The sequence below is a fragment of the Trichoderma harzianum genome, assembly GCF_003025095.1.
Source record: "Trichoderma harzianum CBS 226.95 unplaced genomic scaffold M431scaffold_1, whole genome shotgun sequence".
NCBI classification, from domain to species: domain Eukaryota; kingdom Fungi; phylum Ascomycota; class Sordariomycetes; order Hypocreales; family Hypocreaceae; genus Trichoderma; species Trichoderma harzianum.
In genome coordinates, this window is record NW_020209249.1 from 222,739 (window position 1) to 247,021 (window position 24,283).

Here is a 24,283-nt window from a genome sequence, read left to right on the forward strand (position 1 = left end):
CCAGTTCATTACAAGAGCAAAATACATAATTACGGTTCAACTCTATGCTGTTGAAGCTAAACCTTCAGAGAGCAGTTCCCTGAGGTACAATTCAAGCCCATATGCTTGGTACCTTGTGCCGCCTCAGTAAAATGCGCATGTGAGCTAACAAATCTCTCATTATCAACAAACAGCGGGACGGGAAGGCTAAGCCTGGAAAGGGAAAATGTATTGAGCTGATCATATCGCAGCCGAGAGAGAATAAATTGTCGAATATTGGTATTACATCATACCTGCATTGCTATTGTATTAAGATGGAATAAAGATACAAGTTATGCATTCTTGCACAGGCTTTCTTCTCCCTCAACATAGGCATCCACCTTGTAACTCGCAAACTCCCTTGCCTTGATGCCACGAGCGAACAAAATATCCAACTCTTCAAAAGTCTTGTCTTTTGTTTCGGGGAGCCTGAACCAGGTCCAAACGAAAAAGACAAAAGCCCAGAAGCCCCAGAAGAAGGCAGTTTTTCCGCGCCAGTCTCCCGCGGTAGGGTTAAGCATGTACGGGTTGACGACGTTGCAGATGATTTGAGCGATGTAATAAACAATTCGGCTGAGGCAGACACTCTTGTTTCGAAGTCGAGTTGAAGATACTTCGCCTATAATCGCGTAGCAGATGGGGCCCACAGTCATGTAATAAACTAATAGCCACAACAGGATCATAGTAGCTTGGGCGTAATTACCTCCGGCTGAATTGGCAGCTCCAACACTGATGAATCCGACAACAAGCAGAATCGTGGTCAGAGTACCCAAGCCCCAGAGGTACATGGTACGTCTTCCAAGACGGTGCATCAAGAACCAGGAGATGATTGTTCCCACAGATGCGAGACCCAGCCCGCTGACCGACATCTTGAACGAGATCGAAGTCGGCAATCCAGCTTGGACAAAGAAGTAAGTCGGAGTCCCCCCCATGGCTGATCCACAAAATGGCTGAGCAGCAAAGGCCATGCAGGCAATCTCCGTGCGGTAGCGATCGATGCCACGGAAGCAATCCAAATACGATGTTCCCTTGTCGATGGACTCCTCCAGCTCATTTGTATGGACCATCATGGCCAGAGTCTGCTTAGCCATATCTCTATCTGCGCCGAGACGAATAATGGTCTTTTCCGCATCGCTAAGTAGGCCTTGGCGGACATAGAACCATGGCGATTCTGGAGCAAACCAGAGAATGAAAAATAGAGGGACGGGCCAAGCCCATTGAATCGCAAAGGGGATTCTGTAGGACCATTGCGTCGTATTATTTTCGAACCCAGACTGGACTCCGGCGGAAATAAGTTGACCAAAAGCCCAGCAGAGGTTGACGTAGACGGTCAAGTATCCGCGGAGGGCCATTGGGCAAACTTCTGAGGCATACGCAGGGGCCTGTGAAGTTGAATGCGTCAGCTTATCAATTTCACAGTTACGACGAATAGCAGAGACTCAGCTCCCTTTCATCCATCTACCAGTACTACCAATATCAGAGGAGTGAAGAGGTGAGAGGGAGAATTTGGGGCAACATCAGATCTTAAACATGTGACACTGTGCCAAGGGTCTCAATCAAAGAGGTTCAGCACGTACCATGGTTGCAAAAACTCCCCAAGGAATACCGCAAAGCAGCTCACCAGCCAACAGAACCCCAAGATTGGGAGCAAAAAAGGGAATAAACACAAAGCCGACAACGAGAAGGAGAGACGCCAAGAGGACTTTTCGATAACCGAATTTATGCGTAAAGTATCCGTTAGCAAAGGCACCAATGATGGTACCAACGCTCACCGCGTTGCTGAGGCCATTCTGCCATGACGCGGAGATCTGATAGCTGTTGGATCCAGGATCGAAGTCGCCGTATCGTTTTCGAAAGGATGGCTGTGCGAAGAATGAAGAGATGAGAACAATGTCGTAGCCTTCCATGATGATGGAGGTCGATAAGAGAACCGACCACAAGACGGCCTTGGGATATTTGCGAATGGCTTGCAAGAGACTGAGATTATGTTCGGCCTCGGCTGCTTGCCTCGCGAGTATAACATCCTTGCCACCGGTTGAGTTTTGGTGCTCCAAGGCGACTACGTCAACCTTTTCATCGTCGTTTGCCATGATGAGTTACAGCAAGAGCATGAAAAGTAAATCAAGCCGGGGATAAAAGATGATGATGGGAATGAAGTAGGATTCTTCAGGGCTGACAGACTTCAAATACATGTTTCGCAACCTGCTGAGCGTCGATTCATACACCGGGAGCTAACAGAATGCCTAGACCAATCCCCGGGCCTGTCAATCACCCCGCAATCTAGAATGAAGCTTACATGCGGGAGTTGGACAAAACGGGTAGGAAAAAAGTGGATGGAGAGACATGTGGTACGATGGGATAATCGCCTCAAGTGGCAATGGGCATTAAGCTTCAATCTGGAGATGGTTAGAAGCCCTTCATTCAAGCATCATCCTTCGATGACTTACGGACTTCGCTTCAACGAGGAGTCATCAGGTCCGGTGGCATCGCGGTGGGGTAGCCTTGACAATCCGGGGACGGGAAGCCAAACTGCGATGGGGGTGGGTCTGGGGAAGACAAACGATACGACATCACCATCTCGGAGAAGGAATCATTAGTCTTATGGCATCCTAAGAACGAATAAGAACGTCTCGGTGAGTTTTGTTACTTGGACAACATAAGACTTGGCATTCAGGTGGTACGTTATAGCTACGAGTCAGGTATAGATCGAACGTAATCATGCCTGCTTCTGCTCCATCGCCCGAGCCAAGGCAACCAACACCTCCATGTAAGTCCGCTCTGCCCCCCATGTGCTCATTTCAGGTACGACCTGCCCACCAGCATTGGCCATTGACACCGAGCCACCAGCCGTGGCATTTTCAAGGAGTCGGATGCCTTCTTGGAGGATTTTGGCTGGAGCAGAGGCTTGCGTTATGACTCCAACTCTTGCCATGTGCGCAGACATCTTATTGCCAAAGCGGAGGTACATTTGTACCATCTCATCATCACACGGCCGATCGATAAAGAAGAAGGGCAGCTCTGAACACAACTCTTCATCCTGTGTAGAAGTTGTTGGTTGCTGGCATGCAGCGGCCACGGTTTGGGCTTCAGGCGATAGCGGCCCTTCCATCGAAGGTGCGGCTTGGAACTCTTCCTGTTGTCTCGCAAACTGCACCGAGACACTGTAAGCCCAGATGATGAGCGTAGCCATGTAGATTGTAAAAGGTTCCAGAAAGCTCCTTGTCGAGTATCGTCGTATGTGCCAAAACAAGGCGCCAGCGTGAATGATGGCGAGCCTCGCCTTGAAAGAGTCATTCATAGCCCACTTCAGCACATGATTGCTTGCATCCGTATACCCCTGGTTAACAGCGAGATTTGTGGTGTTGGTGTTCCTGGGATTGGTTGCCAAAGTTTGGATCTGCGCTACAGGCGTAAGCAAAATCAGGCGAGATAGATGCAAGTACATGATGGTAGGATGTTCCAATCCTCCGGCGGTGGCTGCCTTTGCATTAGCTCTCCAGTGCAGTATATCTAGACAGTCACATGCACTGTTGCGCCACTTTGATAATATTGGATTTGAGGGCGGCCAAGTTTCTGTTGATGCGCTCTGGTGGGCTTCTCGCGTTTGGATTGTAGCACTAGGAATCCAATTCGCCAGTTGGGTCCGGTTCTGGTTGATGACTTCCTTGGTCCTCCGCCAAATGCTGTGGATAATTAAAATAGTGCTGAATTCGCTGAGGCTATCTGGGAGCCGTTTTTCGATGTACAACATTTCAATTGCGGCTAGCAATGTGACTATAAGGGGAAATTGTCAGTTGTCTGATCTCATATATGGTTCAAGTAAAATCGCATGTAATATACCAGATGACTTTTGTTCTGCAATGACTTTCTCTGTCGATGGGTATTCCCATATATGATCCTGACATGGTAAGAGGACTTTTGCATCCACCAACTGCATCACTGGAGTTACGTCGAACTCGTATGAGATCATAGCATCAAGTAACTGGAGGCAATTTAGCTGAGAGAGATGGTAAGGCTTGAACAATAAGACGCACCCATATCATTAAGCCAGTCCTTGTACGAGACTGGTTCATTGACCAGTCCTCAACGAGTTTGTTATAGTCGTGGTTGATACGATTGTCCTCAGACTCCCTGCATAGCAGATTTAATTCGTTGCAAGCTTCAACAAGGTAGTGCCGTTCGAGTAAAGCATGCCTTGTCATCTTTGACTTGCCACTGTGAAGCGCGCAGATTAACGAGAGGCTAGCCGCCTGCAATGATGGCATTGAAGGGATGCCGGTTTCCGCTAGTCCATGGTGGCACATTTGGCTGCCAGATATGCCGTCCAGAATAGCTATGAACTCTGGGCTTAGCTGTGGCTCTTCATTAGATGCATTATATTTGGACCCAACGACAGCCACTGCAAAGAGGAGCTCCCAGTGTTTCTTCGACTCTTCCAAAAAAGACTTCTTCCGAATGAAAGGGAATATTGGGTGAAAATTTGCAAAATATGACCGGACGCATGCATCAATACACTGCAAAGACGGGAAGAAGTTGGTATCGACAACCAAATTCTCCCTCCCCAGTTCTCGTATCAGGTTATTATAGCCGTCCACACTCACCAATGGGCCCTCCCATAACCCGCCTGGTCCACCGTCTGTGTGATTGGTTATACTACTTCCAGGAGTCGATGCATCGTTGGTAGCCATCATCCGTCGGTCTCTCCATTGTCCAGCAGTTTGACCACGAAACGGCGCTCTGGATCCATCACCATCCACGTAGTAGCTCCCAGTCATAGATTTATTTCCCTCCGATCCAAGTTTGCTGGGAGTGTATGCTGAACGGCTAGCAGTGCTGATGCTGGCGTCACGTTGTCCAATGCCAGGCTCTAGACCATTGCCAGACACGCACTCACGATCAGGATCGGGCAGAGCGCCCGAGGCAGGGAAGAGAAACGGCATATATAGATCGTTCTTGTCATCGTCAGCATAGGGTGGCGCGGCAATGACTCCGTTCCATCCAAATGAAGCAGAATCAGGTGACATCCAGTTCATTGAGAGTAGATCCATGACCTGTTCGTTCAAACCCGAGATGGGATTGAATTCATAGATACGCTGGGTGCCGGGATCTACTGAGCCAACAGTCTGCGAAACTTCAAACAGGGCTGGTCGCTGGGTCCAAGCATCAGTTCTGGGTGCTAACTGGTTTCCATTTGCTCCCTCAGGGACACACTCGTTCAGATTGGTGCTGTTGATGTTTACGGATGTCCCAGGTCCCATCGTAAGCAGCGGGGTCTCATCTTCAGCCTGTCTGCCATCTGTTTGGTGAATTGCTTCCAGGCTCATACCATCACCCTCCATCCTCGAGTCGACAATCCCCAGAGCCTTGGGTTTCCGTGCTGTGGGAAAGATACAAGTCAAGTTGCGTTCAATGCACCGCCTGCACGGATCACTCCGGGAGCAGCGAGCTCGGCTTGTAGCACATTGCCTGCATGCCCTAGAGCGCGTAGTCGTGCGTGCTTCTTCGTTGTCCTGCTGGTGCGATGTGCGGTGACGATTCAGGACATCTCTATCGCGTCACAAATGTTACTTCGTGCGTTTAGACATCGGAATAGAGCTCAGAAAGTGAAGCGGGACAAACTTACTGGCGAGCAAATCCTTTCCCGCAGATGAGGCACTTGAACGGCTTCTCACGGGTGTGGCTCTTGATATGGCGTACAAGGTGCTCTTGCCTGCTAAACGTCGCGTCACAAATGTCACATTTCTTATCCGTACCTGGTTTTGATACAGCTGGGCTGGCCGTCACCATGTCTGAAGTGCGGTTCTTTTGTTGATGAAGAGTCAAAGGGTAGGTGGTTGTGCCTTGGCCTCGCGACGATCACAACAAGGTACTGCAAAGCTTCCAATTCGCCAGCAGGTGTGCTAGAAGATAGTTTAGGCCTAGAATTGAGACCAAAATCCGGGGAAGAACATGAGGATTTCTGGGGAAGCTGGAGCTGTCGATTTTAGTGTCCACATGTCAGCACAGCATGCGTCGTATTGATTTCTTCCATCACTGGCTGTTCAGTAACTTGTCACGCAACACATCAGCCAAGCCTTGGATTATTCACACCAACTCATTCGGTGGCCAACCCCGCAGAATTCGTTCGTCCCCACTGCTATGAGCCTGTCTAGAGACGGGCTGTAACGATACGTGACTATTCCATTTACAAAACTTTTGAGTGCCGCTTGGATCAGTTATTTAGGCTGATGATTGATTTCAGGCGACACTGGCGTTGCTCTGGCTTTTGTACGTCAAGACCTGGGTCTCCATAAGCTCAAAACTGCACCAGACTTGGTGCTTGGATCTCTTATCGAGGACACGCACAAGGCTAGATACCGCCTACCCTGTAATGTTCATAAACCAAAAAAAAAAAAAAAAAAAATTAGCCAAACTTCATACTCCTGTATAGCCTTGAGGGCAATTGGTGCAACCCGACAGGTACTTACCTACACATGAGGTACGGAGCATTCTTGCTGGATGGGTGGAAGGCTTGTAGACATTGCAAAAATTGCAGACCGGATGTATTTTCCAGAGTATTTGCTGTATGTTGGATGCCTCTTATCTTATCGCTTCTGCTTTTACCGAGCTCGTGCATTGCTCGTCTACTTAGGTACCTAGGTACCTAGGTACCTATTTGTACACTTGGCTGTATCTTTTGTTGTAGCCTCAGGCAACAGCAGGCAATCCCAAGCCTTTGCTTCACCAAATTTCCTCAATCTCCTTCATCTCCTGCATCATCATCTCCATCATCAAATGCCATGTCTTCAGAAGGTCAGTCAATCAGCGAGTGTAATCCAGTAACATCGCAGCCCTGGAGACCCTAACAAACCAGCGCTGACCAGCGCTGCACCAGATCTAGCCGCATACGATCCCGCTCCACACGAATGAGCGTCCGACGCCGCTATGCTGGAGGGAGTTTGGCAGCCCTGGAGGCTTGGTGGGTTGGCTGGATGGCTGATGGCTGATGGCTGATGGATTCGGCGGGGGATTAGGCTGGACTGCATCTGTTATTGTTGATGCATGAAAATGGCAAGCTTGTTCGATTCCGTCGTCTTGTTGTCTTCGACACTCTCTGTTCAATTTACGGTCGGCTTCCTTCGCTCAATCTCTATTTTCCTCTAGACTACACCACGCGATATCTGCAGAATTGGCTTGCGCACAGCGAGCAGGCTAGCAAGGTCGCGAGTCGTACAAATTCCCGGCGGGGGCGGAGGTGAAGAGCAGGGCGGGGGAGATGAACCAGGGCCTGAGGGTTGTCAACCGAACGACCATCACAGCGCTGTCCGGTTTGCCGGTTCCCGATTCCCGGCTGTGGAGAAGTGGCCCAACTCTCGATGAGGCAATCAGGTCTGCGAGAACTTGGTACATCCTTCTAGAGTCGCTCGCATTTTGCTCTGCGACTTTGAAACATGAGACTCGGCTGTTGCATCGCACCGCAGAGGCAATTGATGGACATCTTACAGGGACCAGATGGTGGGTAGAAGAAAAATGATGGGGTTTGATCCCGGTGGGTTGACTGGTCTCAGAGCTCTCGAGCTTCTCGAGAAAGCATGATAAAGAGGCATGAACCATCCTCATAGCCGTGCTGTCTTGGAGCAAGGCAGAAATCCAGAGTCACTTTGCCCGAGGTTTGGTTTATGCCACAATGCTTCTTCCCATCTTTGCCCTATCTTCGCTGGTGGTCGTCACAGCTAGTCCGACGGCTCAGCACATTCGACAGTCATCTCAGGGGACTGCGACCGTCGATATCAGCACAACACACGGCCCGGCGACCTTTCTTGGGTCTGGATTCATATACGGGTGGCCAGATAATGGCACGTCTATCTCGACTCTGATTCCAGACTATCTGGTCACTGGGATCAACTTCAATGCGAACCGTGCCGGTGGAGCTCAGCTTCCCGTCGGAGGATGGGCCACTGGTGGCTTCAGCGGCTATACAACGAGATTTCAGTCGGCCTTGTCAAACTACCGTACCACGCGCAAGTATGGCGGAGAGTTCATCCTCCTCCCTCACGACATGTGGGGTGCAGACGGCGGCTCGGGCTCAGCGTCTCCGTTCCCCGGTGACAATGGAAACTGGACTGAGATGGAAGCCTTTTGGACCCAAGTCATGTCAGATCTGGTGGAAAATGATATGCTGGATGGCCTCATCATCGATTTGTGGAATGAGCCTGACGGGTCAGGTTTCTGGCCCCGTAGCTGGGACCAATTCCTCGAGTACTGGAACCGTGCCACTGTGCTTGTGAGGTACGCATACTTAAAGAGATGAGATTGAAGTGAATTTGTTCTGCCATAATGTATAGTAGAGCTAATCCCTTGTGCAGAGCAGGACTACCTGGAACTCTGATCAGTGGCCCAGCTATGGCGAATGCGCCTGGTCTCCAGAATGAGAACTGGCTCACCTGGCTGCCATCCATTGTCGGTAACAACACTGTGCCTGATCACTACTCCTGGCATCAGATCGGCGTATGGGAGCGGTGCCCGGATTTGAATGTGCCAGACTTTAACACACTGCTCGCTGAATTCGGTGCGCCGGCGAGACCGATCGACAACAACGAATATGCTTGGCCATCGGAGCAGAACCCGGCAAATGCGGCGTGGTACCTATCCCAGATGGAACGACACGACATCCGTGCTTTACGTGCCAACTGGGCTGGCGGCTCTGACCTTCATAACTGGATGGCTAATCTTGTATACAGCAAAAATGGTACATACTATCCCAACGGCGAGTGGCAAGTATACAACTACTACGCAGGGATGAGCGGCGAGAGACTCGTGACCACCGCTTCTTCTGACACTCAGTTCGATGCGTTTGCTATTCGTCAGAACAACAACATCAAGGTCTTGGCTGGTACTAGGACGATTCAGGCGCCATATGATATCAGGGTCACCAACCTCAATCAGATCGGCCTCGAGGAAAATGGAAGTATCAATGTCCATGTTTACCGATTCGATTGGGATGGTCCGGAAGGAGAGATTGACGGCCGTGTTGATCTCGGGACAACAACGTATTCCTATACTTCAAACGAGGTAGGTCTTCTGGCGCCCGTTACACATGAATCACATGGACTAACCAATGATACCGATATAGCTCATCATCACGCTGGATCCGCCAACTAATTCGACTGCCTACGCGTACGAATTCTCTGGAACTGGCTAGTGCAAGGCTAAGCACATGATCTAGGGAGAATTTTAATGTGTCGTAGATGCAAAAGTGTTCTGGGCCTATCTCTTACTATCGCATGGGCATCTCATTGTCTAGCTCCTGACATATATGTTAAGCCTCAGTATAGCTAGGTTAGCTAGGCTAGCAAAAATACACTACATAAAAAGACATTGTGCCTGTTGTAATGTAATAATGCAACCTGAAGTAGCAATAGGGCATGTGCTGCTGCTGTTGCAGGTCTCTATTGACAATAGTTGTAGTTCAAGTATTATACAGTGGGCGAATTAGTTGTAAGTGGAAATCCCCTAACCGTGTCACATCTCATGGCAAAATTTTGATGGAGGTGCCAAATCATGTCTACGCAGAAGCCAAGTATTGTCTATAGGTCTTTGAAGCATACAAACTGAAAAGCGAGACAGAACTTTGGTTCACTGGCATTAAGAAGCACGACGAATTGGGCATCGTGATTCTATGCTGGGTGAATACCTAGTAGTATAGACTGGAAACGGCCAGCTGGAGGCAGAAGCTAATGCGTCATCAGCCTCGGCCACCTACCTTCTCTCAAGAAATGACTAAGACATCATTAAAGGCACTTAACTTGGGGATCCACGAATGAGGCCTGGTCTTGGTGATGCTGATAGCCCGGGTGGTAGCTTGTAAAGGGAATGACAGACGTCAGTGTGATTGGGCCGCATCTGAACGGGATGGACGCCTCCAGCTAAAGTTCAACAATGTTGTCCCCATCCCTTGGGATATCATACCCCGCCGGGAATAATAAATTATACAGCCGGGTTCTCTATTTATGTATGTCGAACTAAAAGAAGTCATATGCGGTTATTGGCCTCAGTATCATACAAAGTACGGAGAATCCCAGGACGCGGGTCCCGCCAAAACTCCGGTGGGGGTGGGGCTGGCATGGGGAGCTGGGATGAAAGAAAAGGCGTGGTTGAAGAGCTTCGGGGAGCCTTGATGAGGGGCAGTTTACGGACTTCATCGGGGAATGTTCGACCTTCTGTTAGATACCTGCAGCATCCCCAAGGAAATCTTTGCCTCGCTACATGCTACACCGAAGGAGTTGTTGAGTTGCTCCGGTGGTGTGGGGAGAGATAGATGCAGCCACTCTCCGTATAGCCGTCATACTGATATTTCCCCTCAATGTGTTACCCATTCACTTTATAAGTCCGACCAATAACGGAGAGGCCCTTCAATTTCTCCTCTTACAATTTCTGTTCGCGGTATTATTGCCATTCATCTTCTTGTTTTAGATCATAGACTTTTCACAAGTTGTAGACTTTGGAGATTCTAGAGATTTGACACCAAAGAACCAAAGGAGCAGGGGAAGAACCGATTCACCAGTTCACGATGCTATTCTCCCAGGAAAATCGCTTGGTATATACTTACGATGCCGAAACTCTCTGGATCGAACCATGGGGTGAAAATTCTCTGAGAATTCGCGCAACTAAGCTGCCTTCTATGTCGGAGCAGGACTGGGCACTCCAACCGCCTTCATCATCAAAGTCTGGCATTGAGATTACCGAGAATGCGGGCACCATCACCAATGGCAAAATCAAGGCCATTATAACCAAGTCTGGAAAGATTACAGTGTGGAATTCCAAGGGAGAATTACTGCTCGAGGAGTATACTCGGAACCGCAAGGACGTGACGGATGCCAAGTGCAGTGCGATTGAGATTGAGGCTCGTGACTTCAAAGGCATCCTTGGCACGGACAACTTTCACCTCACAATGCGTTTTGAGAGTGTTGATCCCGATGAAAAGATCTATGGCATGGGTCAATATCAGCAGCCATTTTTTGACCTAAAGGGTCACGACCTGGAGCTTGCTCACCGCAACTCCCAAGCAAGCGTGCCATTCGCGCTCTCATCTCTGGGATACGGTTTCCTCTGGAATAATCCGGGTGTGGGACGTGCCGTCCTCGGCCGTAACATTATGACATTTGAGGCGTATTCTACCACCACACTCGATTACTGGGTGGTAGCAGGTGACAGCCCAGCAGAGATCGAAGAAGCCTACGCTAATGCGACTGGCAAGGTCCCGATGATGCCAGAATATGGACTTGGATTTTGGCAATGCAAGTTGCGCTATCAGACTCAGGAAGAACTCCTTGGAGTTGCTCGCGAGTACAAGCGAAGAAAACTGCCTCTAGATCTTATTGTGATTGACTTCTTTCACTGGCCGATGCAGGGCGAGTGGAAGTTTGACCCCACGTACTGGCCGGATCCAGATGCAATGATCCGGGAACTTGAAGAAATGAAGGTTGAGCTGATGGTTTCAATCTGGCCGACCGTTGATAAGAGATCTGAGAATTTCGAAGAAATGGTTGAAGGTGGCTATCTCATTCGTACGGACCGTGGTATCCGCATTGGCATGGACTTTCAGGGTGACACCATCCACTTTGATGCGACGAACCCAAAGGCAAGAGAGTACGTTTGGAGCAAAGTGAAGCAGAATTACTACAGCAAGGGGATAAAGGTGTTTTGGTTGGATGAAGCAGAGCCCGAGTACTCAGCTTACGACTTTGACAACTTCAGATACCATCTTGGCTCTAACCTCAGCATTGGCAACATCTACCCTGTTTCATATTCGCGTGGCTTTTATGAAGGCCTCAGGAAAGAAGGACATGAACAGATTGTCAATCTAGTTCGCTGTGCATGGGCTGGCAGTCAGAAATACGGCGCCCTAGTCTGGAGTGGCGATATCGCGTCCTCATGGTCGAGCTTCAGCAACCAGCTCGCAGCAGGACTTCACATGGGTATCGCAGGAATCCCATGGTGGACCACAGACATTGGTGGATTTCACGGGGGTAACCCCAAGGATCCAGCTTTCCGAGAACTGTTTGTTCGCTGGTTTCAGTGGGGTGCCTTTTGCCCTGTTTTCCGACTTCACGGTGATCGAGAACCGCACAAGCCTCAACATGGTACAACTGGCGGAGCGACGTGTCTGAGTGGCGCTGATAACGAGGTATGGTCTTACGGTGAAGAGGTGTACGGCATTTGCGAAAAGTACATGGCTCTGCGTGAAACTCTGAGGCCATACACAAGAAAGCTCATGGAGGCGGCTCACGAAAAGGGTAGCCCTGTGATGAGGACTCTGTTTTACGAGTTTCCAGAGGATAAAAGATGCTGGGAAGTCGGCAAGCAGTACATGTTTGGTGACAAATACTTGTGCTGTCCGGTTTTGAAGCCTGGTGTAACGGAAATGGAGGTGTATCTGCCAAAGGGAGCGAACTGGAAGAATGCCGATGGTGATATTTTACCAGGAGGCCAAACGGTTCAGGTCAAATGCCCGCTGGACTATATGCCGGTGTTTGAAAGGGTTTAATGTCGTATTAGATCAAGTGTTAGAGCAATGTTCATTCATTTTCTTACTTACGTTAAACGTGTGGCATGCTTTCTGAATTGATCAAGAATGCAAGCTACTAAATAAACACTGACATAAATTCAGGTGTAGAGAGTGTAGAAGCTCATACTCTGAACCATTACAGCATAATTATTAAACAGAGCTCGGTCTAAAGGCATTCTTGTGCGTCGGCGGGGTTTTTTGAGGCATTTCTTAGGAAATTTCCTTTAGAGGTGATAGATTCCGACAGACTGTGAATAAAAAAAATTTTTTTTTTACGGCGACACCTTTCCTTTGGAGGTTATGAGTTCCTATTATTTGCCTTTAGAGGTTACAACTTGTGGACTACAAACGGTAGCGTGACAAGTAAGGCGCATTGGAGTGGTGAGGGGTCAAATGTTTACAGAAGGCGTTGGAGCCGGCTGCTGCACCAACAGCCGCCAAAGGGAATCTTGAGCGAACTGATGTCAGCTTGATGTTTGGACTTTGGTCCGATTGATAAATGATTGACAGCAGATACAAGGTAAACCATGACTCGAAAGATGCCCTTATTGTGGGATTGATACGCCAACCTACGTTGCTTACATATTTGAACTACAGTACTATCCGATTCGCAGTGGTCGAGGCGACTACAAAAGCTGCAATAATCTCTCTACTATTCACCATTCCTCGTCTCAGTGTTCAACTTTAACCCAGGGCTACATGTACTTGTTCCTTACCGAAAAGCCATACTGTCTCTTTAGATCATCATGACAACGGATATTCATCCTTTCGACCCGCTGCGGCCTGAAGAAATCAGCCGGGTATGTGTCCTAGGCAATTTTCCAATGCAAACCAACACTAACAAACATGGTGACAGGTCGCAGACATTGTACGGCCCGCATTCACCGGCCAGGGTCTCAATTTCCGAGTAATCACTCTTAGGGAACCACCTAAAGCTGAGATGGTAGACTTTCTCGAGCGTGAGCATCGCAACGAATCTGAAAGAAAGAGGCCATCGCGTTCCGCACGTGTTGAAGTGCTGGTGAAGCCTCAAGCTGGCAAACACCAATTGCATGAACTTTTTGTCAATCTCGATGAAAGCAAGATCACATGGCAAAAGCATCTTATCGGAAAGCATTCATATATCGATGCGGCATACATGAAAGAAGTAGAAGCCGCCTGTCTAGCTGATAAGCAAGTGCAGGAGGAGATTCGCAAGCTAGACCTCCCGCCGGGATCAACAGCAATTGTTGAGCCTTGGGCATATGCAACAGATGGCGCGAATGACATGTCTGAGCGCACCACTATGGTGAGAAACTCATTATTACACGTGTTTTAACTGAATGCTAATGCGTTCCTGAAAGTGCTGGTTCTACTGTCGTCATTTTGACCATCCGGATGTCAACTATTACGCTTACCCTCTTGACATATGTGCCGAGATATCAGAGCAACTTCAAGTTCTTCGAGTCTATCGCCTACCTGGAGCACAAAATGAGAAAATTAATAATGAAGATCGCCCATATGATCGTCGCAAGATACATGAAGCGTCGTCCAGCGAATATCATCCTGATTTACGGCCGGAGCCACGATCTACCACCAAGCCCTACCAGGTGATACAGCCTGACGGCCCCTCGTTTCAAATTCAAGGCAATCTGCTGAACTGGGAGAAATGGAGTTTTCGCGTCGGTTTCAACTATCGAGAGGGCCTGACACTTCATGATGTACGGTACGATGGCCGAAGTCTTTTCTACCGCCTCTCCCTAGCAGAAATGTTTGTTCCTTACGGTGATCCACGCGCTCCATATCCACGAAAGGCTGCTTTTGACCTCGGCAACGATGGTGCCGGTATAAATGCAAATAATTTGCAGCTTGGCTGTGATTGTCTAGGTACCATTAAGTACTTTGATGCTTGGCATAATACTCAATCCGGTGAACCTATGAAGCTGCCCAATGTTGTTTGCTGTCACGAACAAGATGACGGAATCCTATGGAAGCACACCAACTTTCGTACCGGCAATGCGGTCGTCACTCGCTCACGCATCCTCGTGTTGCAGACGATTATCACAGTCAGCAATTATGAATACATTTTTGCATTCCAATTCGCTCAAGATGCGTCCATCTTCTATGAAGTTCGGGCAACTGGCATTCTGTCCACCGTACCGCATCACCTGGACCAGAAGGACAACGTTCCATATGGCACAGTAGTCGCACCCGGCGTATTGGCGCCTTATCATCAGCATCTGTTCAGTCTTCGGATTGATCCAGCTGTCGATGGCCATAAAAACACATTGTCAATTGAAGAATCTCACCCTATGCCAATTGACGATCCCGCAATTGACAACCTCTTTGGAGTGGGTTATCACACCGTGAATCAGTACGTGGAGAAGGAAGGCGGTTTCGATCTGGATATAAGCAAGGGTCGCGTCTTCAAGTTTATCAACGAAAACAAGATTAATCCCATCACGGGGACACCTGTCGGGTTCAAGTTGCTTCCACAGCCTAGCCAGATGCTACTTTCACATGCAGACTCATATCATGCGAAAAGATCTGAATTTGGCAAACATGCTGTCTGGGTCACTCATTATGAAGACGACGACCACTTCCCGTCAGGCAGGTATACAATGCAGTCTTCTGGCGGCGATGGAATTGCTTCGAATATCCAGAAGCGAAATGCCTCGGGTACTTCTAAATCCGTTAGGAACGCGGACATTGTCGTTTGGCATACGTTTGGATCAACGCATAATCCTCGCATCGAAGATTGGCCTGTTATGCCAAGTGAGAAAATGACGGTTGGTCTTAAGCCGGTGAATTTCTTTACAGGCAACCCGGGCTTAGACGTGCCTGTGTCAACACAAGAGAAGAATAAGAGCGTTTTATACACAGAGAATCTAGAGAGGAAAGTAGAGGTTTGCTGTGGTACTCAATTATGAGCAACATTTTGTGTTAAGATCAGGGAAATCCCCGTCGTTATGTCACGGCACGGTGAGGTATATACTTTTGTGACAATCTAATATTTTATGAGAGCCGCCAGCATATAGAAGATGACCTTAGACTCATATTTATTCGCTCGCTCATATCTACTGCGGTGTTGCTACCACTAAAAGAGGTACCATTGCCCCCGGAGCCACCCAGACCTCCTTGTGTCCAGTAAGAGCGTAAAGTGCTCTGATGGCCCCTGAATGAGCTGTAAAGGAGATCACAGTATTTTTATCATTATTAAATATGTCGTCCAACAGTTGCCTGACTCGCATGACATGCTCGTCAAGAGTTTCTCGGTAGTCTGATTGCCAAAGCTCATCTTGCTCAGTAAAGGCTGACTCAATCTCAAACTCGGCATAATTGCTCTCTATCCAGGAGCGAGTGCTGCGCCGATCGCATGTGTGTTTCCCTAGCCTCTCACGGAGGGCTTCCTTGATCATCGGTCTGAAAGGTTGGTCTGTTGGCCACTCGAGGCCTGAGAAGGCAAGTCGCGTTGTCTCCAGGCAGCGAGTGAGGGGGCTTGTGTAGCATTTTACTGGCATCGGAACTTTCATCTCTCGGATATCACGTTCCAGCGTCGCTTTAATTTCGAGCGCTTGGGATTTACCCGTTTCCGTCAACTTTGCGTCGGCCCAAGTCATCTCATCGTCACCATCTAACAAAGCCCATTTGGCCTGTGGTCTTGGTTAGCTCACATGGTCATATTGCACTAGCAAATGCTTTTCTCACCTCCCAGTCCTCTCTGCCGACTTGCGCTTCTTTGACATTGTGGAAACCTTGGCCATGTCGAATCACAAAGATTAATTTGTATCGGGCTCGATCACTTGCTTCTTTATTAAGGTGATTAAGAAAGTGCATGAAGCGCTCCCATTGCGTCTGCTCATGTCCCGAATCTCCGTCTGTGTCGTACCGACGATGGATCAGCCCAAATCCAGGTAGAGTTGTCTGCCACAGTTCTTAGTCACTTCATAAATAGCAATGAAGGGGCTCAACTAACTGCTCGGAATTGCGGCCCCTCGGGTTGCTCGTCATGTTCAAAGTAACCCGGCAAAGTCGAGTAATTCAGGGAATGATTCGACATTTCTGGTCTGTTTTGTGCTCCGTTCTCTCCGTTCCAACCTTCCGATGAAAGCAAAGATATAACTATCGCAAGACCGAGGAAAAATGTCGCTCTATAAATGTCAACTGCTGCCTGCTGAGTCTGGGCTGCAGTAAGTCTCACAGGAATCGTGGAATCGAGAAAATCGAGAAATCAATGCACATTCGTGCGACGTCTGGCGAGTTCTGTGTTTTTGTTTTGATAAGATTTTACACTTTGAATGAAGGGACTTGGCTGCCTGTATTTGTATTGGCATGGAGATTGTCACGTGAAGCCACCGCATATTCATCCTTCCTGCTCGTCTAAGTTCTGTTTATCACCGCAACCCAGATTGCTATCATGTTGAAACAAAAGTTTAAAACCCATAAGATTATTGATGCTTATATTTCAACATAGTTATAGGCTTTACTTCTTATCACATACAGATTTTACCAGGTCCGACCGATAGTTCAAGCCACCATGGCTCGAAGTCTCTACAGAGATCTGCCCCTCACTTCGCCTAGGTCGATTCGCATCCTCACGACAGGAAGCTTTGATCCAGCTCAGCCTTCGCGTGGTAAATCTAGATGACAACCCATGCTACAATGCACTTTCCTACACGTGGGGCCCTCCGAGCCGTGAGGCTGCGGCAAGAGGAATGGATAGCACTCCAGCGTGTCGTATCAAGTGCAATGGAGAGTCGATTCTGGTGACACAAAACCTCTTCGACTGTCTGCAACAGTTCGCCCATGGCAGTAATCCCATGGAACTTTGGATAGATGCGATCTGTATCCACCAAGGGGGCGAAGAGCAAAACCAGCAAGTGAATTTGATGGCGGATATATACCGCCAGGCGAAGAAAGTGACCATTTGGCTGGGTAAAGCCGACGAACATACTCATCGAGCATGCGCTGTCATAGAGGAGTTTGCTAGATCACAGTAAGTTCGCTGCTTTCCTAATGTCTCTCTAATCTGATTTCCCCGTGACACGTTCCAATAAGTACTCATAGTTGCAGCCTCTGCTCACGCGAGAAGAAATGTTACGCCCATGTCCACAGGCTAACGAACCATGTTGTAGCAGGGCTAGTGGAACGGACCGTCAAGTCATGGTCGACGAGCTCAAACAACGTGCACAGTTGACGGCTTTAGCATCGTTCTTTAGCAGAACTTGGTTTACGCGGGTATGGGTTGTGCAAGAGGTTGTCCTTTCTCAGACAGCCACTGTGATATGTGGTTCCTGCGCGTTCAACTGGGATGACATTACAGAAGTGTCCCACTACCTGGCCACAACCGTCTCCAAGCAGGAATTTCATGCGGCTGGCCTTGAACTGCAGGAGTTGCCGTACAAGAATCCCGCTAAAATGGCTGCTGTGAGGAGAGATCTCGTTCAATTGGCTGTGGTGGAGAAACATCTCAAAACAGAGTGCACCATACTCTTGCATAGCCTCATTAGGTTTCGCAACTGGGATTCTTTCAGAGGGCATGACAAGGTCTACGCTCTTCTCGGGATTCACAAGGCTGCCTTGGGACTGGAGGATGCCGAGCCTGATTCTCCCTTATATCCACGGTACGAGCAAGATATGTGCAAGGCATATATTGGCATCGCAAAGTATATCCTAGAGAACACTTCTGATCTCTTGCTCCTCGTACACGTTGAGGGCGAAGACTTCCAGAGCATGCCCTCGTTGCCTAGTTGGGTTCCAGATTGGAGTGTCAAAGGTACCCTGGGCCTCGGAATCACTGGCTATGAGCGCTTTGATGCCGCCGCCGGCACAGAAGCTTATGCGAAGCCTAAAATTTCGCATGAAAATATTCTTCTGACATTGAGAGCAGCTAAACTCGACACTGTAATCACGGTGGGGGAGACGAAAGAAGAGGTGGATAGAGGCATGCCATTCGTGAAATGGCTAGACATCCTCAATGAGACCAAAGAGCTCTACCCTAGTACCAAAGAACAGCGGCAAGACGTCCTTTGGAGGTGCCTAATTACAAATACGGACAAGAACGGCAAATTCCCTTCATCTGATTTAAGAGAGGAGTTTTCGAGCTGGATTCGTGGCCGCACGGAAACACGAGACTCTGAGTGGATAGAAGGCGCTCGCAATTTTCACAGTTCTTATTCTCATTCACTGCATCTGCGCTTGTTTAGTACGGCAGAGGGTTTAATGGGGGTTGGATCGCAATCGACGAAAGCGGGAGACTCTGTGTGGATTGTTCCCGGCTCGAGGGTGCCCCTCCTGTTACGTCCGTCACAGTCACCTTCACACGAAGGGCGATCGAGATGGAGGCTTGTGGGCGGCGCATATGTTCACGGGTTTATGCAAGGAGAGGCATCAGAATGCAGCTTATCATTCGAAACTATCTGCATAGAATGAACATATTACTATAGCTATATTTCTTTAATACCTGCTACTATATCTAAATTTCTTAAATAGCTGCTACTACATCTACATTCTTTTATTTAATTGCTACCATATCTGCATTTTTTTGTTTAACTGCTACTATATCTACATTTCTTTAATAACCGCCACTATGTCTACATTTTTTTTTTGTTACTGCTACTACAGCCTACTACCTCATTTCTTTCTACACAGCACGAGATGTTGAATAACAAAAACGGTGTTGGGGAAGCGCTCCCTCACAAAAGCACTTTTCAGTGAGCCTATTGGCTGTTTATGAAAGCTGAATTAATGCCGGTATTTATTTTCCCGTCTCACTTTTCTGACTTCCGCTTCATGCTGTCATTTATCATGTTGCATATGCCCAAAATCTCCATTCTGCTTTTCAGCCGCAGCAACTAATCCACTTTACCGACTGCCTTGTCCAATTAATTCTCATCGCTCACGCATACCATATCACTCTGCAGCGGTTTATTCCTCGTCCTCCGCCATGCCTCAGATAATTGGCTCTAGAAGTGGCCTGATTTTTATAACAACTGCGATAGGTACGGTTAAACGGTTTGGGTAGCAGCGATCCCCGCGAAATAGCCCAACATGCACGCTGTCGTGGCATTGTCGAGGCATCCTCCTGTCACAGCGTAGCAGCCCAATTTATCGTACCTCAGCCCCCCCCCCCCCTTGTCCGGTCGATTGAACAGATTGATATTAAATTCCGACAGTCTCTCTTGGTGTCATCATAGGCGAATAGGCTACCTGCGATGAAGTTTGACCTTGAGAACTTCCAAACTGTTTTCTTTCCCTGATGCAATACAAACTTCAATGCCCCCCTAAGCTTCAATATGATTCGCTTGATCAACATTGAGACGTTGAAGCTGGAGACGTTCTCTGGCAAAAATATTCCCAAATATACTATCCTATCCCACACCTGGGGCCCCGATTCAGAAGAACTCACTTTCGATGACTTCCAAAAAGGAATAACCGACAAGCCAGGTGTCGGATCCATCAAGCTCAAGGGATGTTGTGATCAAGTCAAAAAAGACAACACCAAAGAAGAAAAAGAAGAAAACAAAGTGCAATATGTCTGGATTGACACTTGCTGCATCGACAAATCAAGCTCGTCAGAATTGCAGGAGGCTATCAACGCCATGTTTGATTGGTATGCCGATGCTTCTGTCTGTTATGCCTATTTATGGGATGTCCCTGAAGATGACAAGCCACCGTCTGATCGTGAATCCAAGTTCTTCACTAGTCGATGGTTCACAAGAGGGTGGACTCTACAAGAGCTTCTCGCACCAAAGGAAGTACGTTTCTACAATACAGAATGGAAACCCATAGGCGACAAAATCACACTGAACCGTACTATCGAGGACATAACTGGCATCTCATGGCTGGTTCTGAAAGGTATCGACAAAATACAGAATGCAAGCGTTGCACAACGTATGTCATGGGCGGCGCGAAGAGAAACAACGAGACCTGAAGATCTCGCATATTGTCTGTTAGGCATCTTTGACATACATATGCCGATGCTATATCCAGAGGGTGGTAAAGATGCCTTCTTCCGGCTGCAGGATCTGATTATGAGAAAGACCGGGGATGATTCCATCCTGGCATGGGACCACAACGAGTCCCCCGACTACCCGAATCGGATTACTAGCGGGGAGATATTCGCAGTCAGCCCGGCATATTTCGCCAACTCTGGAAAGATTGTGGCCCGAAAGCCCGAGCGCATTTTCAGCGAAATCAATGTGCTTGGCGGTAGGCTTGGCATCAATTTGCCGCTCCATATGACTGAGTCTGGTGAATTGTTTGGATTGCTTAACTGTGGACCTAAATCGACCAAGGAGGGAGTTCAATGTGTTGGAATTCCTCTGGCTAGAGCATCCTCCGGGGCACCAAATGAGTATATCAGGCCAAAGGAGCGTTCTTCGAGACTGCTCCCAGCACTGGCATCTGAGTTTTCGACTGATTGGATTCAAATAAAAAAAGATGGCCAAAAGGATGTGACGATAGAGCAGCAATGCTGGCTTTACGAGGATGCGTCGTTTGCCAAAATTCACTTGGAATTGACGGAGGTGCAGCCGTCAGATTGGTGGGACAAGAAAAAAGGCATGATTTCTCGAATGGATCCTGGCGATGCTCAGCCGATTAATCGAATCTTGATGCGATGTCGCTATTCCAAAACGGAATCCCCGGATTTTCTCTTCATACTCGAATTAAACCAGCCGGGTTCCAATGCTAAGCATCTGTTTCATACTGCGATATGCCACAGAGATGCTTCGCTGCGAGAGCTCGCGGAACATTTTCGACCAGAGCTACCAAACATATCCGGATACGCTAGCAACGGGATATTCAATTTGCACATTACACTAGACTCAGAGGATGGAGGAGATAGAATGTCTCTGACACCCGGCGAGGCGCCTGATTCGCACGATACTATTAATGCATCTTCGGAGACGGAGAAGCTAGCGGCTGTTTCTCAATTCACAAAGCTGTTGAAATCTAGGAAGATGGAGCAAGCGATAGAAGAAAGGCTCAGAATGGATACAAAAGCCCGCGCGCGACGTTTGCAATTCGTCAAGGACCAGCGACAGACGGTAGACGACGAAATAAAAAAGCTTGAGGCTAGAAGGGCGATGCTAGTTGAGGAAGAACAAGACAAGACTCGTGAGATGCACGATCTAGCAGAGGATCAGACACAAGCCAGACAGCGACGGGACAACTTGTTCGAAGAGCTAGCAGTTGCACATCAACGGCTAAGAAGTGTCCAGCCCATCGAGTATTCTGAAGTGGACTTTTATGACTTTGACGTGGACGAGAATGATTCCGACGCGCAGAGAAAGGATGACGATGTGGGCAGGATGTTGTTTCGAGAAGCCATCAAGAATGGCGATATTGAAGTAATGAAGATTCTTGCAGGGTCTGCCGATGAGGACGCTGTAGGCAACTATGGCTGGCTGGTGCTGATTTCGGCGGCCATCAGAGGAGATGCCGACACGGTTAGGGGGCTCCTCGCAACCAATAAAGTTGATCCTGACTCCAGAGACAAAAGAGCTGGCCGGACGGCGCTCAGTTGGGCAACTGAGAATGGTCACACTGAAGTCGTGAAGCTGCTTCTCGATACGAACAAGGTCAATGTGAACTCAGTGAACGGTGACGGAAGCACGCCGTTACATTATGCTTCGTTGAGGCAACATGATGATATTGTCAACCTGCTTCTTGATACGAAGGGCATAGACGTTAACTTACAAGACGTCTACGGGTATTCGCCGCTGCATTTGTCCTCCAGAAGGGGATATGAGGCCATCGTACAACTACTGCTGAGAAAATTTGAGGTGGATGTTAACCTCCGAGATGGTTACAAATGCACTCCGCTACATTATGCAGCATCGAGCGGGTATGAAGCTGTTATACAGCTGCTTCTCGAAAGACGTGATGTGGATGTCAATACTAAAGATGACCATAAAAACACTCCGCTACATTTGGCTGCAGTAGAGGGGCATGAGGCAGCGGCACATCTACTCCTTCTAAGAGCTGAGATTGACGTCAACGCGAGAAATCAATATGGCAACGCTCCACTACATTTGGCAGTATCTAAGGGATACGACAATATTACATACCTGATCCTCCGAGAAAATGATGCCGATATGAATGCCAGAAACAACGATGGAAGAACACCGTTGCATTCAGCTACAAGAAAGAATCAGCGTTCTATTGTGAAGCTACTCATCGACGCGAACCCTATGGGCCTCAATTCACAGGACAGTGCATCGAGCACGCCGTTACATTATGCCTCGGCCGGGGGTTTTGCGGATGTTGCAAAGATGCTTCTCGACACAAATTTGGTGGATGTCAACGCGCGAGATGCTGATGGAGCCACGCCGTTGCATTTAGCTTCGGAAAGAGGCCATACGTCTGTTGTGAAGTTCCTTGTTGACAGGGACGACATAGAGCTTAACCCACGGGACGTGACTGGCAAGACGCCATTACAATGTGCATCTGATGGAGACTGGGGCGATGCAAGACAGCTGCTGCTTAATCGAGGCGCATTCAATATCTATCAACGGACGCTTCAGGGGGGTCATGCCGACAGTATCGAGGGGGTGGCCTTTTCACACGATTCAGCGCTTATAGCATCAGGATCATCAGATTTTACGGTCGAAATCTGGGATAGGATCACAGGAAGATGCCAAAAATCACTCGAGGGTCATAATGGCATTGTCAATGCGGTGGCCTTTTCGCACGATTCAACGCTTATAGCATCGGCATCGGATGATTCTACTATCAGGATCTGGAACACCACAACAGGGCAATGCCAACAATTGTTACGTGGCCCTAGATCGGACATCACTGTAGAGGCGGTGGCATTCTCACATGACTCAAAGCTCATAATATCAGGGTCGAGTGATAACACCCTCAAGATGTGGGATGCATCGACAGGCAGGGCCCTAAAATCGCTTACGGGCCATAATGCAACCATCTACGCAGTAGCTTTTTCACACAACGACGACTTAATGATATCCGGATCAGGAGATGGTGTCGTTATACTTTGGAATCTCGTTGAAGGAACCAGCAACGTATTGGAGACTCATACTGGAATCATTGGTTCCGTCGCCTTCTCGGAGAACTCATTGTATTTCTACACATCGTCACAAGATGGTACTGTTAGAAGCTGGAGTTCTACAAGTGGCCAATGCCAACAAATATTACGCGGTCATAGGGGTCCTGTTTCTTCGGTGGCCATTTCACCCACTTCGCCCACTTCACCTACCTTTATAGCATCAGGGTCGCTTGACGAAACAGTCAAGATTTGGGAGGCTGATACAGGGATATGCAGACAGACGTTTGCTAGCAAAGGTGCTGGGGTTCGTGCAATAGCCTTCTCTCATGACGCGAATTTCGTCGTATCTGGCTTGAGTGACGGCACTCTCAAGATTTGGGATATGTGGTTGGCGTTTTACGCTTCCAGTATGAATCCGCAGCGTGATGAAGAACAGGTCGAGAAGAGGCTTTTGGAAATGGAGGTGCAAGGTAATGATCAGATTCAAGAATTACGAATCCTGCTTCGGCATAACTAACGAGAGACACTAGATCGGAGGCGCATGAGAACCCCAATGGAAGGCAACAGTGGTTTAGAGGATGACGAAGATCCTACGGCCTCCGGAAACGACATGTCCCCCAGCTACATTAACAGCTTTGCCAGGAATATTATGGACGATACCATTTCTAGGAATATGCTTCCCAAGGTCATGTCTCCCAGCAACGGCATGGCTCCTAGAAACGTGC

The 24,283-nt window shown here is 48.4% G+C and overlaps 10 protein-coding genes across 10 annotated transcripts; 7 read left to right on the forward strand and 3 right to left on the reverse strand.

Moving 5' to 3' along the window:
- Positions 1-311: 311 nt before the first annotated feature.
- Positions 312-2,474, reverse strand: M431DRAFT_514511 (hypothetical protein; the record flags this gene model as incomplete). The annotated part of the gene is made up of 2 exons (XM_024920246.1): positions 1,596-2,474; positions 312-1,400 (listed from the first exon to the last, which is right to left on the reverse strand). The coding sequence occupies exons 1-2, from the start codon at positions 2,106-2,108 to the stop codon at positions 312-314; spliced, it is 1,602 nt and encodes a 533-aa protein (XP_024779636.1). The 5' UTR covers positions 2,109-2,474.
- A 260-nt stretch (positions 2,475-2,734) lies between these two features.
- M431DRAFT_488745 (hypothetical protein) lies at positions 2,735-5,805 on the reverse strand (the record flags this gene model as incomplete). Its single annotated transcript, XM_024916596.1, has 4 exons — positions 2,735-3,792; positions 3,859-4,000; positions 4,053-5,565; positions 5,642-5,805. 4 exons carry the CDS (start codon positions 5,803-5,805, stop codon positions 2,735-2,737), a joined length of 2,877 nt encoding a protein of 958 aa, XP_024779637.1.
- Positions 5,806-7,684: 1,879 nt separating this feature from the next.
- On the forward strand, positions 7,685-9,199 carry M431DRAFT_476509 (glycoside hydrolase family 39 protein; the record flags this gene model as incomplete). Its single annotated transcript, XM_024915473.1, has 3 exons — positions 7,685-8,286; positions 8,364-9,069; positions 9,131-9,199. The coding sequence occupies 3 exons, from the start codon at positions 7,685-7,687 to the stop codon at positions 9,197-9,199; spliced, it is 1,377 nt and encodes a 458-aa protein (XP_024779638.1).
- A 1,051-nt stretch (positions 9,200-10,250) lies between these two features.
- M431DRAFT_502148 (glycoside hydrolase family 31 protein) lies at positions 10,251-12,570 on the forward strand. The gene has a single exon (XM_024918108.1). It carries the CDS (start codon positions 10,568-10,570, stop codon positions 12,542-12,544), a length of 1,977 nt encoding a protein of 658 aa, XP_024779639.1. The 5' UTR covers positions 10,251-10,567; the 3' UTR covers positions 12,545-12,570.
- A 741-nt stretch (positions 12,571-13,311) lies between these two features.
- M431DRAFT_488748 (hypothetical protein) lies at positions 13,312-15,474 on the forward strand (the record flags this gene model as incomplete). The annotated part of the gene is made up of 3 exons (XM_024916597.1): positions 13,312-13,365; positions 13,422-13,853; positions 13,909-15,474. The coding sequence occupies 3 exons, from the start codon at positions 13,312-13,314 to the stop codon at positions 15,472-15,474; spliced, it is 2,052 nt and encodes a 683-aa protein (XP_024779640.1).
- A 90-nt stretch (positions 15,475-15,564) lies between these two features.
- On the reverse strand, positions 15,565-16,811 carry M431DRAFT_12051 (hypothetical protein). The gene is made up of 3 exons (XM_024912104.1): positions 16,521-16,811; positions 16,253-16,468; positions 15,565-16,197 (listed from the first exon to the last, which is right to left on the reverse strand). Exons 1-3 carry the CDS (start codon positions 16,602-16,604, stop codon positions 15,622-15,624), a joined length of 876 nt encoding a protein of 291 aa, XP_024779641.1. The 5' UTR covers positions 16,605-16,811; the 3' UTR covers positions 15,565-15,621.
- Positions 16,812-17,081: 270 nt separating this feature from the next.
- On the forward strand, positions 17,082-19,038 carry M431DRAFT_526249 (hypothetical protein; the record flags this gene model as incomplete). Its single annotated transcript, XM_024920677.1, has 3 exons — positions 17,082-17,091; positions 17,126-17,540; positions 17,680-19,038. 3 exons carry the CDS (start codon positions 17,082-17,084, stop codon positions 18,974-18,976), a joined length of 1,722 nt encoding a protein of 573 aa, XP_024779642.1. The 3' UTR covers positions 18,977-19,038.
- An 801-nt stretch (positions 19,039-19,839) lies between these two features.
- Positions 19,840-20,835, forward strand: M431DRAFT_71263 (hypothetical protein; the record flags this gene model as incomplete). Its single annotated transcript, XM_024921875.1, has 1 exon — positions 19,840-20,835. A coding segment is annotated over one exon (996 nt), but the record flags the coding sequence as incomplete, so codon positions are not given.
- Positions 20,836-21,960: 1,125 nt separating this feature from the next.
- On the forward strand, positions 21,961-22,320 carry M431DRAFT_66970 (hypothetical protein; the record flags this gene model as incomplete). The annotated part of the gene is made up of 1 exon (XM_024921718.1): positions 21,961-22,320. A coding segment is annotated over one exon (360 nt), but the record flags the coding sequence as incomplete, so codon positions are not given.
- Positions 22,321-23,076: 756 nt separating this feature from the next.
- On the forward strand, positions 23,077-23,943 carry M431DRAFT_61371 (hypothetical protein; the record flags this gene model as incomplete). Its single annotated transcript, XM_024921583.1, has 1 exon — positions 23,077-23,943. A coding segment is annotated over one exon (867 nt), but the record flags the coding sequence as incomplete, so codon positions are not given.
- Between the last annotated feature and the right edge of the window lie 340 nt (positions 23,944-24,283).